The following is a 15,678-nucleotide window of genomic DNA, read 5'->3' as shown; positions in this document are numbered from 1 at the left end:
CTGTGGGTCCAGCTCTGCAGGCAGGTGACAGGTCCTCTGGAAACCTCTCCCTTGGCTCCTGTCCTTGGGAGGTGCTGCCATCAGCTGTCTTCCTCCCCTGTGTGGCCCTGCAGATGTGGATGAGTGTGAAGACCCCCAGAGCAGCTGCCTGGGAGGGGAATGCAAGAACACCCCAGGCTCCTACCAGTGCCTCTGTCCCCAGGGCTTCCAGCTGGCCAATGGCACCCTGTGTGAGGGTGAGTGACCCAGGTCACCCTACTGGGGTTGGGGGACATGAGTGTGTGGGGAGGCAGGCACATCCCCAGCAGACACCCACTCCCCATCTTTTCCCTGCAGATGTGAACGAATGCATGGGGGAGGAGCACTGCGCACCCCACGGCGAGTGCCTCAACAGCCACGGGTCTTTCTTCTGTCTGTGCGCACCCGGCTTCGTCAGCGCAGAGGGGGGCACCAGCTGCCTGGGTGAGAAGCCAGCACAGCTACCTCTACCGGCCAGGAGCATGGGCACTAGAGGCTAAGACTAGAGCAGTGTCCCTTTTAATACCAGTACCGAAAGCAAGTGCTCACGGCCCTGCCCAGGGAGGAGAAGATGGGAGCGAAGAGTGATGTGAGGGAGCCCGGTGCTCAGGGAGGGAGGGACTCAGTCTCTCACCAGGGCCTCCCCACGACGTTGACAGCAGGCAACTCCAAACTCCGAGTGTCACTTCTCCCCTTTACAGAGCTTCAGTTCTGGCCTCTGGCTTCCAGCCCTTTCCTACATAAGCCACTCCCTGACTCTCCTGTGGGCTCCTCAGGGCCCAGAGGAAGGTACACAGGACCCTAACAGGGAAGGGACCCATGGCTGGGTCTGCTGACAGCCATCTCTACTGTAGATGTGGACGAGTGTGCCGCCACAGACCCGTGTCTGGGAGGGCACTGTGTCAACACCGAGGGCTCCTTCAACTGTCTGTGTGAGACTGGCTTCCAGCCCTCCCCAGAGAGTGGAGAGTGTGTGGGTAAGGGCTCTGGGGGGAGGGGACAGGGCTCTGCCCACGTCTGCCCATCTCTACCCTGCCTGGTCCTCAGCTCCCGTGGAGCAGAGCACTTTCCACAGATGCAGTGTCCAACAAATAGTGCATATATTGAGACTCAGGGCTCAGGGGCTCTCCAAGGATGACAAAATGAAGACAACCAGCATCTTTGTGCTGGCAGAGCACACAATCTAGTTTTAAAGGCCAAATTGATTCAATAGACATTAAACACCTGCTATGCTCAATGTCTTTTGCTAGGACAAATAGACAGTTATGGACGATCTTGAAATTGAGGAAAGGAGACAGATATGAAGACAGCTCTCTGTAATACACTATGCTGAAGGCTTCATGTAAAGAGAAGTACAGTGCTATGCTCGTAGGGATAGAAGACAGATGGGGCGGCAGAGGAAAGGGAGTGTCACAGAAGGCTAGGAGCTCACTGCTTCCTAAATAGCATACGGTTCTCTTCCCAGATGCTCAGCCCTGCAGGGGCAGGGGAAATTGTCCTGACCTTGATGTGCTGGGGTTGGGATGAGCACAGTCATTTGGAACAGATCAAGAACCCTGGAGGTTGTGGGGCTTGACCCTGTGGGACCAGAGCAATGACCTGGCCACCTCTGTCCTCTCTCATGGCATGGCTCTGGGGACAGATATCGACGAGTGTGAGGACTACGGAGACCCAGTGTGTGGCGCCTGGAAGTGTGAAAACAGCCCTGGCTCCTACCGCTGCGTTCTGGGCTGCCAGCCTGGCTTCCACATGGCCCCGAACGGAGACTGCACTGGTGAGTAGGGAGGGAGGAGAGAGAAGAGAGAAGGCTGAGAAAACCTATTTTTCATATATTGAGCGAGACATGATTTTCTCCTGCGGACATGATTTTTTGCAGCTGATTGTAGTTTGTATATTTTCCATCCAGCAGAGCTTACGAAAAATGCCACAGGATTGTGAATGTTAGGGTTTTCTTATCCCTAACAGGGTTGAGAGGCTGCTTTTCACAGGTCTTGGTGCTAATAAGCCGAATAAGTATTTTCAGCAGAGAACGAGAGAGTGTGCGTGTGTGTGAGAGAGTGCACACGCACACACACACACCCTCTACTGTGGTTCCCACTGTCCTGCAGACATAGACGAGTGCACCAACGACACCATGTGTGGCAGCCATGGCTTCTGTGACAACACTGACGGCTCCTTCCGCTGCCTCTGTGACCAGGGCTTCGAGATCTCTCCCTCAGGCTGGGACTGTGTGGGTGAGGAGCCTGTGGGCTACCCACGGTCTAGGCCAGGGAAGGGAAGGCCCAGGGGTCCTCCTCCTGGACTGGTCCTGGTCACATGGCTCCATCATGGGTCCTCAGAGCATGGGCAAGGGAGGCTTCAAAGGAGAGAGAGACTTCAACTCCCCACCCAGGGGCATGTGGGCCGGGTGGGTAAGGGGAAGCACAGCCGCACTCTGCCAGCAGGACAGCAGGTATCCTCAAGCCTTAGGGCCTCAGGAGGCAGGAGGTTTGGAGAATGTGCACTGAGGGGTAACCCTTCCTCTTTGCGTACTTCTGTGACTGTTTGCTGCCACTCCTCTCCTTCTCTCTCCCTTCCCATGCCCTCTGTCCATCGGTTCCTCCTCCCCGCAAATCTGTACTCACTCTTGCTTCTTCCCCAAGGCCTAGCCTGCTTCTTTTGGGGGCAGTGGGCCGGAGTCAGGGTCAGGGGGCACAGGCTGCCTCTTTTCTGCCCATTAGCCTGTTCTCACACCTGGCAGATGTGAACGAGTGTGAGCTTATGCTGGCGGTGTGTGGGGCCGCGCTCTGTGAGAATGTGGAGGGCTCCTTCCTGTGCCTCTGCGCCAGTGACCTGGAGGAGTACGATGCCCAGGAGGGGCACTGCCGCCCACGGGGGGCTGGAGGTGAGGCCTGGGAGATGCATTATCCATGGCGACTCGGAGATTTACAGAGAGCGTGTCCCTCTGCATCCCTCTTCTAGCCTCTAGCCACTGAGGGGGACACTGGGCCAGGGCCTGGGGCAGCATAGGGAGGTACAGGTGGGGCCTGGTGCATGGAGGGGTGAGGAGGCTGAGGGCCACGTGCAGTGAAACCAGGACGATCCTAGAGAAGGCTCAGGAAACCCTGCTGCTGACTTAGGATGACCCCAGGGACCACAGATTGAGCCTTGGAGGGACCCTGAATCCATCTAATCCCTGGGAACCTTCTGGATGAGATAGGACTTGAAGCTGAACTAAACTGGGCTCTCCCTTTCCCACTTCCCACCCCACCCGAGAGCTACTGGGTTCAGCCTCTCGCGCCAGGCTGGACTAGGACTCAGCCGGCTTTCACTGCCTTGGGGGAAAGTGGGGGAGACAAGGAAGAGTGGAAGGGCTGGGGTACCTGTGAAGCAGAATGGACCACAGAGCTGCCCATGTGGCATGCCAGGGACTGGGGGCAGCCCATCACAGGGAGACAGGCGGGGTGATGTACTGCAAAGAGCAGGGGCTTCGGTGAGGAGGGATTGGGGTCAGATCCCTGCCGCACTGCTTAATAGTTTAATCACACAGTGGTGGTGAGGCCCTAAGCCTCTCTAAGCCTCAATTTCTTGAGTTGATAATTAGGCCACTTCTTAGGGTTGTCGAGAGCATCGGTGAGGTAATACAGGTAACAGCATTTTTTCCACTGTAAAGTGCTACACAAATGTTAAATTTAAGACATAAAGTGAAGGACTATTGACCCCTCAGAGGGTCATGAACACACAGTAGCGAGCATCTGTCACGCACAGGTCAGAGTATCCCTGAGGCCCCAACGGGGGACCATGCCCCAGCCCCCACCCGCATGGACTGCTACTCTGGGCAAAATGGCCATGCGCCCTGCTCCAGCGTCCTGGGCCAGAACACTACGCAGGCCGAATGCTGCTGCACCCAGGGCGCTAGCTGGGGAGAAGCCTGTGACCGCTGCCCGTCTGAGGACTCAGGTAAGGCCCCAAGGGTTCCAGATCCTCGAAGGGTCAGCTCTGCAAGGTGACACGGAAAGAAGGGGAGAGAGGAAGGGGGCAAGGCCCTCCCCACTCTGAGCTGAAGCGCCTCTCTACATAGCTGAATTCAGCGAGATCTGCCCGAGTGGAAAAGGCTACATTCCTGTGGAAGGAGCCTGGACGTTTGGACAGACCATGTACACAGGTAACCTCCTGCTCCATCCTCTGCCCCAAACTCCATTCACCTGAATGGGCCCTAGCCTGCTCCTCCACAGGGTTCCTGGGGAAGTTCTGCATCCAGCCCTGGCCTCCCAGGTTGCCTCCACCTTTTCTGTCCCAGGGCTGACTCCCTGCAGAGTGTTAGCTGGAAGTTCTGACCCAAGCTGCTCTTGGAGTGTCCACATGAGCCTCACCTTAGTTTCCCTACTCTCCCAAGGCTGCACCTCCAGAAACAAACTATGATGCCTTGACTAACTGTCACCCCCAGCCACATGTGGGCACAGGGACAGAGTGGAGAGCACTGCTCTGGAGGCCAGAGGCTACGCTCATCTCCCTGGCCGCACTGATGAGGCCGGACACTCTGGGGAACCCACACTCACAGTAGGGTGGTCCAGGTACTGTGCCCCTCAGCACCCTAGTCCTGAAGCTAGTCCTGAGAAGGAAAGATGGAGACAGACACTGCTTTCCTTGGGTGCTGGCTACGCGCTGCACACTTTTTTGAGCACCTCACACATATTAACACCTTTTCATCCTTATTACAACTCTAAGAGGTTAAGGAGCATGTAGGAACCAGAGGCAAGGCAAACTTAAACAACTTGCCCAAAGCCACCCAGCTAGTAAGTGGCAGAGCTGGGATTCAAACCCAGCCTGGCTTTGGATTCCCTGCTCTAGGTACCCTTCATACTGCCTCTCACCTTCCTCTCACCTCAGCTCTGCCCTTCCACAGATGCGGATGAGTGTGTGATATTCGGGCCTGGTCTCTGTCCGAACGGCCGGTGCCTCAACACTGTGCCTGGCTATGTCTGCCTGTGCAATCCCGGCTTCCACTACGATGCTTCCCATAGGAAGTGTGAGGGTGAGGACACACATGATCCCTGCCCCCACCCCAGGCCCACAGCTGAATAATGGCCCACCCAGCCCCTGCCAGCCCGTCCCATTATTGCTGAGAGTCTCCCTTCCTAGGGAGGCCACCCACTGCAGCAGGCTGGTCCCAGGTGAAGGAGCTCTGGGTTGTCAGAGATTGTCCCCAGGGAGGGGCCTTCCAGGCTGGGCTGGGTTGAGGGGAGGGAGGCAGGGCACTAACTCTTCATTATCAGTGATAGGAAAACCCCCTTCCCTGAGGGTGGCCGGTGGACAGGCCACTTTGGCATCACCCCACCCTTTCCTGCCTCCCCAGATCATGATGAGTGCCAGGACCTGGCCTGTGAGAATGGCGAGTGCGTCAACACGGAGGGCTCCTTCCACTGCTTCTGCAGCCCCCCGCTCACCCTGGACCTCAGCCAGCAGCGCTGCATGAACAGCACCAGCAGCACGGGTGAGTGGGCCTGAGCGTGGGGCAGCAGGAGAAGGGGACCTGGGCTGGGGGGGCTCATGTGCCTCCGTGCCCTGTGCCACCAGAGGACCTCCCTGACCACGACATCCACATGGACGTCTGCTGGAAAAAAGTCACCAATGATGTATGCAGTGAACCCCTGCGTGGGCACCGCACCACCTACACGGAATGCTGCTGCCAGGACGGCGAGGCCTGGAGCCAGCAGTGTGCTCTGTGTCCCCCCAGGAGCTCTGGTGAGGGGGAGCAAAGGGGAGACCCTGCAGGGCTGGGCCAGGCCCCAGGGAGGGGAATGCCCTCACCTTGGAAGGGGGATCTAGAAAGAAGTAGCAGAGCGATCAGGCCCTGTCTTCCATCCCTGCTGTTTGGGGACAAAGTAGGGCAGTGGAGAGGTGGGGAGAGGAATGCTGCCAGGATCTCCCAGAGGGTACCAGTCGTTGCATGCTCCCAGAGACAAAGCCAACCAGGCTTTAGCTGGCAGGAGCTGGAACCTGGCTCCCTCTCTCCCTCCTCCCTGACAGAGGTCTACGCTCAGCTGTGCAACGTGGCTCGCATTGAGGCAGAGCGGGAGGCCGGGGTCCACTTCCGGCCAGGCTATGAGTATGGCCCCGGGCCTGATGACCTGCACTACAGCATCTATGGCCCAGACGGGGCCCCCTTCTACAACTACCTGGGCCCTGAAGACACCGTGCCTGAGCCTGCCTTCCCCAACACAGCCGGCCACCCGGGAGACCGCACACCCATCCTTGAGTCTCCTTTGCAGCCCTCAGAACTCCAGCCCCACTACGTGGCCAGCCATCCAGGTCTGTGTTGCTGCAAAAATGGGGAAGAGGTGGGCAGCAAAGCTGTTTCACTTGCGTCTCCTCCACCTGCTAGTTGTCTTGCCAGCAGGGTGAGGACTGGGAAGGGGAAAGACACACCAAGCCAGAGGTCCCCGTTCACAGCTCGCTCGAGACAAGTACATACGCCCAGGTCCGACCCTAACCACCCCGTCATAAACTATCACAGGGACACAAAAAGGTACAGGACACTGCCCCTATCCCAGCCAACCTACAAGCTTCCTGTGGGGACTGAGCGAGAGGAAGCTGTTCGCTGCAGTCTTTTTCTCCCTCCACGCCACCTACAGGCTGCAGAAGAACCTGCTCTAAGGACACCCAGCATTCACACTTGTGACCTGAAATGTGGATTAACGTTTTCTAAGGACTTTAAAGGCCCACTGTGATGACTCGGTTTGTGAATGGTGTGATCCAAACACTCAGGCCTTGGAGTCTAATGAGGAAGTCAGGCCTAGCACTGTGCAATGCACACAGTATCCACCACAGGCAAAGCTATCACATCAAACTAAGACCATCCTGCTGGGCAGGGTGGGGCGTTTTCCATGGGGTGAAGGGGTGCTTAGAGAGTGAAGAGGGTTAGGGAGATCTGGTCGACTTTTTGCTTTGTGTTGAGCGAGACCCTTCTGCTACCAATTGTTTCCCACTCCCCAAAACACAATGTGAAGATTTAAACAAAACACCTCACCCCATCCCCACGTCCAAACCCAAAAACTATGTAACAACACACTCCCCCACCCACCAAACCTCAGCAGGAGCCGGGCATTGTGGAAGCAGCAAGTCTCAGCCTCCCTGGAGCCCTCATTTAAAGCCCAGAGCACTTCTCCCCATCTAAAATGACACACACTTTTTTTTCCCCAAGAGTACTGCCTTTTGTTCTAGCATCTTTCCATGAGATTTTATTATCCTTTCTGCCCCCACCCCTAAAGTTCCACAGGGGCACCCTTTGTCCAGGAGGGCGAGGGTCCCAGCATTAGGGAGAGTTTGGACACAGGCCTCAGCCTCCTTCTCTCTCTGATTCCCTCCTCCCAGAGGCCCCAGCCGGCTTCGAAGGGCTTCAGGCAGAGGAATGCGGCATCCTGAACGGCTGTGAGAATGGCCGCTGTGTGCGCGTGCGGGAGGGCTACACCTGCGACTGTTTTGAGGGCTTCCAGCTGGATGCGGCCCACATGGCCTGCGTAGGTGAGTAGAATTCTGATGGAGGAGTCAGGCTGGCCCACTGCCCACAGAGACGCCTGAACTCAGGAAGGCTGCAAGAGCCACTGCTGCCTCCTAGTGGGGCTTTCTGCGTCAGGCTGGGAGAGAAGAAAGCGCCAAAGGAAGGTCTAATTGCGTGCTTTGGAAAGCCACTTCCGTGCAGGTTCCCAAACAAAAGACAAAGACAAGAGAGCACGGTCTTGGGCATGGTATGAGCTTGCTGCCCCCTGCTTTGTCCTTGAGTTGCTTGGCTTTGGGAAGTGACTTCAGCCTCTGGCTGTCACACTTAGGGTTTCACTCCAGAACAGGGGCCAGGGCTTAGTAACCAGAGCGGTGGAGGCAGCCAGCAGAGGCACTTGGGCTCCCTACAGCTCTCCCCTTTGTTTCCTCTTAGATGTGAATGAGTGTGATGACTTGAACGGGCCTGCTGTGCTCTGTGTCCACGGTTACTGCGAGAACACAGAGGGCTCCTACCGCTGCCACTGCTCCCCAGGATATGTGGCCGAGGCAGGCCCCCCGCACTGCACTGCCAAGGAGTAGCAGTCAGTGGTCAGTGTGGCAACTACTTGGAAATGGCCTCCAGTCACAGGCAGGGGCCTTGAGGATGATTTCCTAGCTGGGAAGACACTGCGACATCAGGCCAGAGGTTCCCAATCAGCCTCGCCTGCTTTCATCTCTCCCAGCTTAGCCTCTGGCTGTAAGCTTCGGTCACTGCCTCCGTGCCCTTGCTTGGCTCAAGCACCACCAATCACTTTAATGCTTCAGCCACCGCATGAGGCCCTGTCCACCACCTTTCCTGGCCTTGCTATCGGATGCTTAACAAAGGATGGCCCTCATCCACCCTCCCAAGCTGTGCAAGCATGCAAGGCCCTGTGGCCTCACACTGCAGACACCCCTTTCCAGCCACAATCCACCATCATCCTGATGATCCCACAACTGGGACAGAGGCTACATCTGCCCTAGGGAGGTCCTTCAAAATCTGTGGAGCAAGAAAGGATTTGGGGAAGCTTGGGGACTGACTCCAGCGCCTCCCAAGAACCATTACCACCACTCAGCCAATCTGTTCTGGGCCCTGATTTTGCCACACCTCCAACCTGTAGCCCATTCTCTGACCCCAAGGAGTGACAGAAGATCCCTTCACTTAGAGAAGCAAGACTGATATTAGCTTGTTGAGTGTAAGAGACACAAATAAAGAAAAAAGAGCTGGGGAAAGCAGCAAGAGGACATTATGAAAAATATGTGGAGTTGATAAGAAAGGGGAGCCAAGGCTTTATATGTCTAAAGAAAATATTCAGTAGCTGTAAACATTCAAAATCCGCCCAGTGATAGCCCGTGTGCACCAGCAGCAAGGGCTGCCACAGGATAGAGTACCCATCTACAAAGACCTCTGTTACATAAACACTGCTGCTTACAGGAAACAAACCTCTTCTGGGCTCTCCTTTTGTGAAAACCAGTTTGATGTGCTAAAAGTAAAAAGTCTATTTTCTAGTGTGGTCTTGTTCAGAAGAAGCCAGATTTCTAATACTGTTTTTCCCCTCTACTTAGAAGCCCCTGCCCCTTTCCCTTCAGAAAACGATGGCAGGCATTCCTCTGAGTTTACAAGCAGAGACTCACACCAGCCCAAACTAGCTGGGAGTTCAGAACCATGGTGGAATAAAGAAATGTACATGCGGTCTCTTCTGTTCTTGTTTTTATTTCATATCAAATCAAATTTCTTTACCATGTTGGCTAAGTCTAAATATTAGAGATGAGGCTGTGCCTACTCCCTGGCCAGCTCTGCTGATAGCCTATGATAGATTCCAATGGGAAATTACTCTTTACTATTAAAAGACAAGGAAAGCTCTGACTTTGCACTTCTCTGATGAATGGCAGTGTAAATGAACAAGGCTCCATGTGACTGGAGCATGGAAGTGAATGCTACTTTCTTAATTTAATCTGCCCTAGCCTACCTGCTCCTCTGATTATTAGCCATCACATAACTTACTGAGTGCTTGCCATGTGCCAGGCACCGTGCTGAGTGCCATACATACATTCCATTTAATTATCCAATAACCCTACTTACTATTGTTTATTCTCAATTTACAGGTGAGGAAACTGAGACACGAAAGCTTAAATAATTTGCTCTGTGTCCCTATACTAATTGAGATGTTTTCAGCAGACAAAACTAAATCACTCCTACACATGTAAAAATATTCTTTCACTCATAATAAAACAAATGCAACTTAAAATCATACTGAGATCCTTTTTAAAACTGTCAGATTGGCAAATATCAAAAAGCTTGTTGAGACTCCTAGCTGGCAAGCATGTGGGAAATAGGCACTCTCATAATAGCTGCCAGAAGTACATATTGAAGAGGACAATATGGCAATGCCCTTCAAAATTATAAAAGCACTAATTCTTTGATCCAGTAATTTCCACTTCTAGGAACTTAACCTTCAGATATATTTTCACCAGATATAAAATGACATGTAAGAAGTTATTACTGCATCATTTGTAATAGCAAAAGATTAGAAAAAATTGCTATGGAACCCTTAAAAAAGGTGGCTGTAAATTCCTTAAGAAAGATATCCAAAACAAATTAAGGGAAAAAGGGGGTTGCATAACAGCGTGTAACATAACACTGTCTGTCTAAAGAATGGGGAAAGAGAAGCGGTTGTCTGTTCACCTCATCCTTGCCACTTCGCCTTATACCTCACCATTCGGAGAACTTCTTACCATCCCCCAAATATATCCTGCTGGCACTACACCTTCATAACTGCTGTTCCCACTGCCCCCACAACACTCCAATCTTCGCCCAACCTTGAGATATTGCATGCATATGTACATATTTCCTTTGTTTAAAACACAAATAGCATACTATGCATGCTGTTCTGCACTTTGCTTTTTTTTTTTTTTTGCTTTATACTTGCAAGTAGAGCTGCCTCATTTCATTTTATAGCTGTATACTATTCCATTGAATGGATAAACCATTAATTTATTTAATCAGTCCCTTATTGACAGACATTTCCATTGTTTTCTGTCTTTTGCTATAAATAATGCTGTAATGAATATTCTTGTGCATATTTCACATTAATTTATGGGATTATATCTGCAGGATAAATTCTTAGAAACAATGGTGGTTTGCGGGAAGGGTGACAGGGTGGATAGGTACAGGATTGGGAGACTTTTCGCTGTATCTCCTTTTGTATTCTTTTGAATTTTGTACCATATGTATCACCTATTCAAAAAAAATAAAATATTTTTAAATACAGTTGCTGGCCACAGATTGCTTAAATGCTCCCTCTCTTTATATATTTATCTGACTATAATTTACAACTAAAGCCAGGTGCTAATTATGTCAAAATTCCATAACACAAATTTCTGTTAGGCAGCCCTGTGGCATTTTTATGAAGAATGGCAGATACGGATTTTTAAAAGAGCAATCATAAACATCAGTGCTAGATATGAAGAAAAATAGAAGAGATTCCTTCCATTCAGACAAACATGCAGTGAACAGTGTTAGGCCCTGCCCAAAGCCGGCTGCGCAACATTAGCTTCTGTACCATCATGATCAGCGCTGCCCACTTCCCTATACCAGGTTGATCCTGCCAAATGCCACCCCTGCACTCTAATGCTTTATAACAAACGACAAAAGAACAGAGCTCGATTCTCAGAGGTTATAGAAAGAGTCTTCCTGAACACCTACTTTAGTAGTCCTTCCTAATCTTTTACTTCTCAACTTCTTTTCTCCTATTCCTTGTAATCAGTCAACATTCTCATACCAAGAAACTATGGGTGGGCCAGGCTGGGTGGCTTGCACCTGTAATACTGGCACTTTGGGAGGCTGAGGCAGGAGGATTGCTTGAGCCCAGGAGTTCGAGACTCCTGTGCAACATGGTGAAACCCCATCTCTACAAAAAATACAAAAAGTAGCTGGGCTTGGTGGTATGGCCTGTAGTCCTAGCTACTTGCAGGGGCTGAGGTGGGAGGATTGTTTAAGCCTGGGAGGTAGAGGCTGCACCTCTGCACTCCAGCCTAGGAGACAGATTGAGACCCTGCGTCAAAAAAAAAAAAAAAAAAAAAGGAAACTAAGAGTGGATGGGACACATAATTTACATACCGTTGGTCACTGTCATCACATAACTGAAGTATGGTACCACAATAAGATCTGGGCATTGACCAAGAGACCTTCTCTTTGAAAAACAACATTAAGTTCATTCACAATATAAAGCAGATTTAGAGCTCCCTTGACTTTGGTTCTTACGTGATGCCCCAGCACTGGCTTGCATAAAAAGTTAATGCTAATTCTGCAACAAATAGGCCTTGACAACTCCCCTCCAAAGAATGGGAAGGCATAAGATCTTCCAACTGAAACTGGAAGAGTACAAAGTTTTCCTAAATGAATGTGCAGTGAGCAAAATTTGTGAAAATGACCACTGGCTTTTATGGGCCACCAAGAAGAGACATCTGGTCAGAAAGGGCCTGCAGCAGATCCTAAACCCATTTTACCATGTGTATGGTTTATTCTCAACAAACTGCCCAGTGGCCCCGATGCTATCATTTCCCCATGCCCTGTGTTCTTAAGTCACCACCCACCAATGGAGACTTATTGCTGCCACTTCTGGTTTCCCCATGAAGCTTTCTCAGTGTGAAGTAACATGATTTTTCCCAAATCCGCCTTTTTTGTTTGTTTGAGATGGAGTCTCACTCTGCCATCCAGGCTGGAGTCCAGTGGTGCAATCTTGGCTCACCGCAACCTCTGCCTCCCGGGTTCAAGTGATTCTCCTGCCTCAGTCTCCCGAGTAGCTGGGATTACAGGTGTCCGCCACCCAGTTAAATTTTGTATCTTTAGTAGAGATGGGGTTTCACCATGTTGCCCAGGCTGGTCTCAAACTCCTGACCTCAGGTGATCCGCCTGCCTTGGCCTCCCAAAGTGCTGGGACTACAGGCGTGAGCCACCATGCCCAGCCCCAAATCTGCCTTTTTCTAAACATAAAATTCCAATTCTCCCATTAACAGTAGATACTCACATATAAGCTTCTGTATTCTAAGGGACTCTGTTTCTGCCTAGTGGACCACTGTAATTTAATTGATTGATTTAGCAACAAAAGCTGTTCTGCTTGTGCTCAAGAATTTTAAAAACCACCAAATCAATAAATAACCCACAAAAATATTCTTAAAGAATAGATTCTAATGTTTAAAATGTAGCAAAATCTTTTTAAGGAGGATGAAAGGACAGGTAGTCCGAACTGAAACCCCATCAGACGCAGGTACTGGCAGCAATGTCTTGGTCATGTGTGCATACAGATGCTCCCATGGTATGCTGCTTTCTGCCTCCTTCCATCGGCTCTAAGAAATGTACTCAGGTTTCTGAGTGTCCCCGTCTCTCCTCTAACTGCATGATAACTTTGTTTTCTCTAACTCCTAGGTTTTGCCATGTTGGAAATGTATCTAAGTTTCTGTCTCAGATATTTTCTAAACTCTATTTCCATTTTTTTAAACAGTAAATTCTTACTAAATGACCTTAATTCCAATCCAGTGCAGAAATGCAAGTCTTTGCTGTAACAAACTTCTAGGCTCCCAAGCAAAAGATGGATTTAACCAGTAACTCTTCCAGAATCAACTTGGTTGTAGTTTCTCCAACATCAGTATTAATAAATCATTCAGTGTGGTGATGGTGATGGATTGTTTTTCTTTCACTGTCTGTCCACACAGCTCCGCAGCACTGTAATAGGATTATTTCAAGCTCCAAAGCCTATTTAAGTGCCACACCTACACAAGTACTTTAATTCACTAGAATTTGTGATTTTAAAAGCTGTTTGGTGACCCTAGAGTTACCAAGGTCAGCAAATAAAAATATAGGATGCCTAATTTTGAATTTCAAATAATAATTTTTAGTATATGCAATATTTGAGACATAGGCATACTAAAAAATTAATTACCTGAAATTCAAATTTAACCGGGCTTCCTACATTTCATCTGGCAATCCAATCTAAAAAAAAGTTCCTAAGAATCTATTACCTATAACAATAAAGGGATCACTTCCTGCTATGCATGAGACCAGAGCCATTTTACAACAGAAGGCAGGTAAAGCAACATATCCTAAAAAGATTCAGTCATTAAATTGTCACAGCATCTTAAAATGTCTCTATGAGTAGGGAGGCTATTTTTGAAACAATTCAGTATCAGCGAGGGTTTGGTCCAAGTTTTCTGGGCAATGGGCTCTTGGTTTTATGACTCCTAGCAGATCCACGAGTACGAGAGGAAAATGTATCTGTCCCATCAAATAGGAAGTGGCGAATGGGCTGCATAGACAATAAAGAAAAGTGGCACATACTGGCAGGGTGAAATGAAAAACAGAACATTCCATTTACTTTTCTCATCCTCTAATAACGGTGTCCAAGCTACCCAACCTGTGACCCTGATCCACAACACAGTAAGAACTTTCTTTAAAATGAAGCTTTTATACATAGCTATCCACATATATACAAGCAGTCTTAAGGCCAGAGAAGTTAATTCCAAATTTGAGAGCCATGGAAGCTCTACAGATTATACGGAGTTTCAACCAGTGATTAAATCTGAGGTAACAGCATCTGGAGGCTCAGCCTTAGCACTGAGGGGAGTTGGAAGGAAAAATTAAGCCAAGAGTAAAATCTTCACGTTCTGAAAATAATGGTGTAGTGGCAAAACACAACACTCCTGGACTGTGGGAAATAACATTGAGAGGGACATGATTAGAAGGAAACCTCTAGAATTCTACTAATTCCAGGTTCTTCAAATTGGTACAACTAGTGACAATCTCAGAGTCACCAGTCATCGCATCAAAGTTTGATAGAGAAGGAAGACCCACAGGAGCAGCCTTGCTGTGCTTGAGGATTGTTCAACACTTGAAATGAGCTTCGGATCAGTTCTTGGCTGAAGTCCACCTGGGCCCCTTTCACGAAGGCCAAGCTATCAGAGTCAACCACCACTCTTGCCCCACCCTGTTCAAATACCCTGAAAAGACAGGAGGAAAGCATCAACGAGTATCACAAACATAAAAAAGGCACCCCCTAAGCCCAGAGGTGCACACCGTCTGTTTTCTAAAGTACAGTGGGAGCTTCCCGATTACCTTTAACACGTGCTGATTTTCTTTGAGGCAAAAATGATTCAATGGAATAAATACTGCGAAAAGTTTAGGGACTTAAGCCTGGAATCTAATCCGGCCTGACTTTCTACCGACTACCCAATGGACCTGGGCAGGCCAAGTTTGCTCCTATAACTTAGTTATTTTGATTCAGGACAACAAACCTTCACCGCATCCTCACTGTGAGACGGGCGATGTTAACCATCCCAAGTAAACCCTTTAAATTTGGAATAAAAGTGCACCTTAAACTGTACACACTTTTGTCCCTCCCGTACCTCCTTTGGGAACCCATCCCTTCCTCCTTGCCTGTCGTCGGGGTTGATAACTGTATCCAGTGAAAATTTGTATTGGAATCCGGAGCATCCACCTCCCTCCACCTGCAGCCTGAGGAACTCTGACCCCTCGGTGATTTCCAGAAGCCTCTGAAATGCAGGAAGTGGGGTCAGGAATAGCGGGCAACGGGAGTTAAAGGGCTGAGTGAAGAGCAGTTCCCGCCGCCCCGCGTCCGGCCTCCTACCTGGACGCAGCTGTCCGTGAGGCGGATCTGCCCTTCGCCGGCCTCGGGGCTGGAGGACGACGCTTCCCGACGCGCCTGGAGTCCCAGGGAGGCCGCGAGGAGCCTGCGCGCAAGGGAGGATAAGCCCGGGGGCAGAAGGGGCACCTGGCAACCCTTGACCTGGAGCGCCTCACGCTAAACCTGGTGACCCCCACCTGGACGGCCTCCCACCAAACCCTCACCTCCCCCACAGGCCTCAGTTTCCCATTTGTCCTAGAGGCGCAGAACCAAACACCCTTTCCAGGTGCCTTTCAAGTCTTGATACCTGCCCCTCGGCCAGGGAGTGACCGCTCTCTGCGTCGCAGCCGTTAGGGACAACCCCCGGGCGGCAGCCATCTTCCTCCACAAGCTCCGCCCCGCGCGTCTCCCCCGTTTCTCACCCGGAGCCTCGGGAGGCGGGGAGAACGAACAGGAGGCCGGGCCCTCACGGAGGCCCCGCCCCCAACATGCCTATTGGGGAGTGCGGGAGGAGAAGGTGCCT

General features: G+C 50.8%; 2 protein-coding genes across 3 annotated transcripts in view; one reads left to right on the top strand and one right to left on the bottom strand.

Annotated features, from left to right (window-relative positions):
* LTBP2 (latent transforming growth factor beta binding protein 2) overlaps positions 1-10,786 on the top strand; it is a 118,854-nt gene extending 108,068 nt beyond the window's left edge. The window contains exons 23-36 of one of the 2 annotated variants that reach the window (XM_017880499.1): positions 114-236; positions 337-462; positions 873-995; positions 1,661-1,792; positions 2,127-2,252; positions 2,759-2,902; positions 3,766-3,957; positions 4,079-4,162; positions 4,904-5,032; positions 5,354-5,491; positions 5,575-5,742; positions 6,028-6,309; positions 7,372-7,521; positions 7,931-10,786. In XM_017880499.1, coding sequence (XP_017735988.1) covers positions 114-236; positions 337-462; positions 873-995; positions 1,661-1,792; positions 2,127-2,252; positions 2,759-2,902; positions 3,766-3,957; positions 4,079-4,162; positions 4,904-5,032; positions 5,354-5,491; positions 5,575-5,742; positions 6,028-6,309; positions 7,372-7,521; positions 7,931-8,076 — 2,063 coding nt within the window. In that variant the 3' untranslated portion in view covers positions 8,077-10,786. The remainder of the gene's footprint in view (positions 1-113; positions 237-336; positions 463-872; positions 996-1,660; positions 1,793-2,126; positions 2,253-2,758; positions 2,903-3,765; positions 3,958-4,078; positions 4,163-4,903; positions 5,033-5,353; positions 5,492-5,574; positions 5,743-6,027; positions 6,310-7,371; positions 7,522-7,930) is intronic. The other variant, XM_017880500.1, reaches the window with a different exon arrangement.
* A 3,066-nt stretch (positions 10,787-13,852) lies between these two features.
* ISCA2 (iron-sulfur cluster assembly 2) lies at positions 13,853-15,591 on the bottom strand. The gene is made up of 4 exons (XM_017880494.1): positions 15,463-15,591; positions 15,159-15,261; positions 14,948-15,063; positions 13,853-14,511 (listed from the first exon to the last, which is right to left on the bottom strand). The coding sequence occupies exons 1-4, from the start codon at positions 15,531-15,533 to the stop codon at positions 14,337-14,339; spliced, it is 465 nt and encodes a 154-aa protein (XP_017735983.1). The 5' UTR covers positions 15,534-15,591; the 3' UTR covers positions 13,853-14,336.
* Between the last annotated feature and the right edge of the window lie 87 nt (positions 15,592-15,678).

This window comes from Rhinopithecus bieti, unplaced genomic scaffold (genome assembly GCF_001698545.2).
Source record: "Rhinopithecus bieti isolate Rb0 unplaced genomic scaffold, ASM169854v2 scaffold_11380, whole genome shotgun sequence".
Lineage (NCBI taxonomy): Eukaryota > Metazoa > Chordata > Mammalia > Primates > Cercopithecidae > Rhinopithecus > Rhinopithecus bieti.
This window is presented reverse-complemented; position numbering and strand designations above follow the sequence as displayed.

What these genes read in the sequence shown, in the direction of transcription:
- ISCA2 (XM_017880494.1), bottom strand. Translation starts at nt 15,533, where the DNA reads ATGGCTGCCGCCCGGGGGTTGTCCCTAACGGCTGCGACGCAGAGAGCG. An exon ending in TCACGGACAGCTGCGTCCAG is followed by an intron (nt 15,064 to 15,158) that starts GTAGGAGGCCGG and finishes CCTGCATTTCAG; the next exon opens with AGGCTTCTGGAAATCACCGA. An exon ending in GTTATCAACCCCGACGACAG is followed by an intron (nt 14,512 to 14,947) that starts GCAAGGAGGAAG and finishes CTGTCTTTTCAG; the next exon opens with GGTATTTGAACAGGGTGGGG.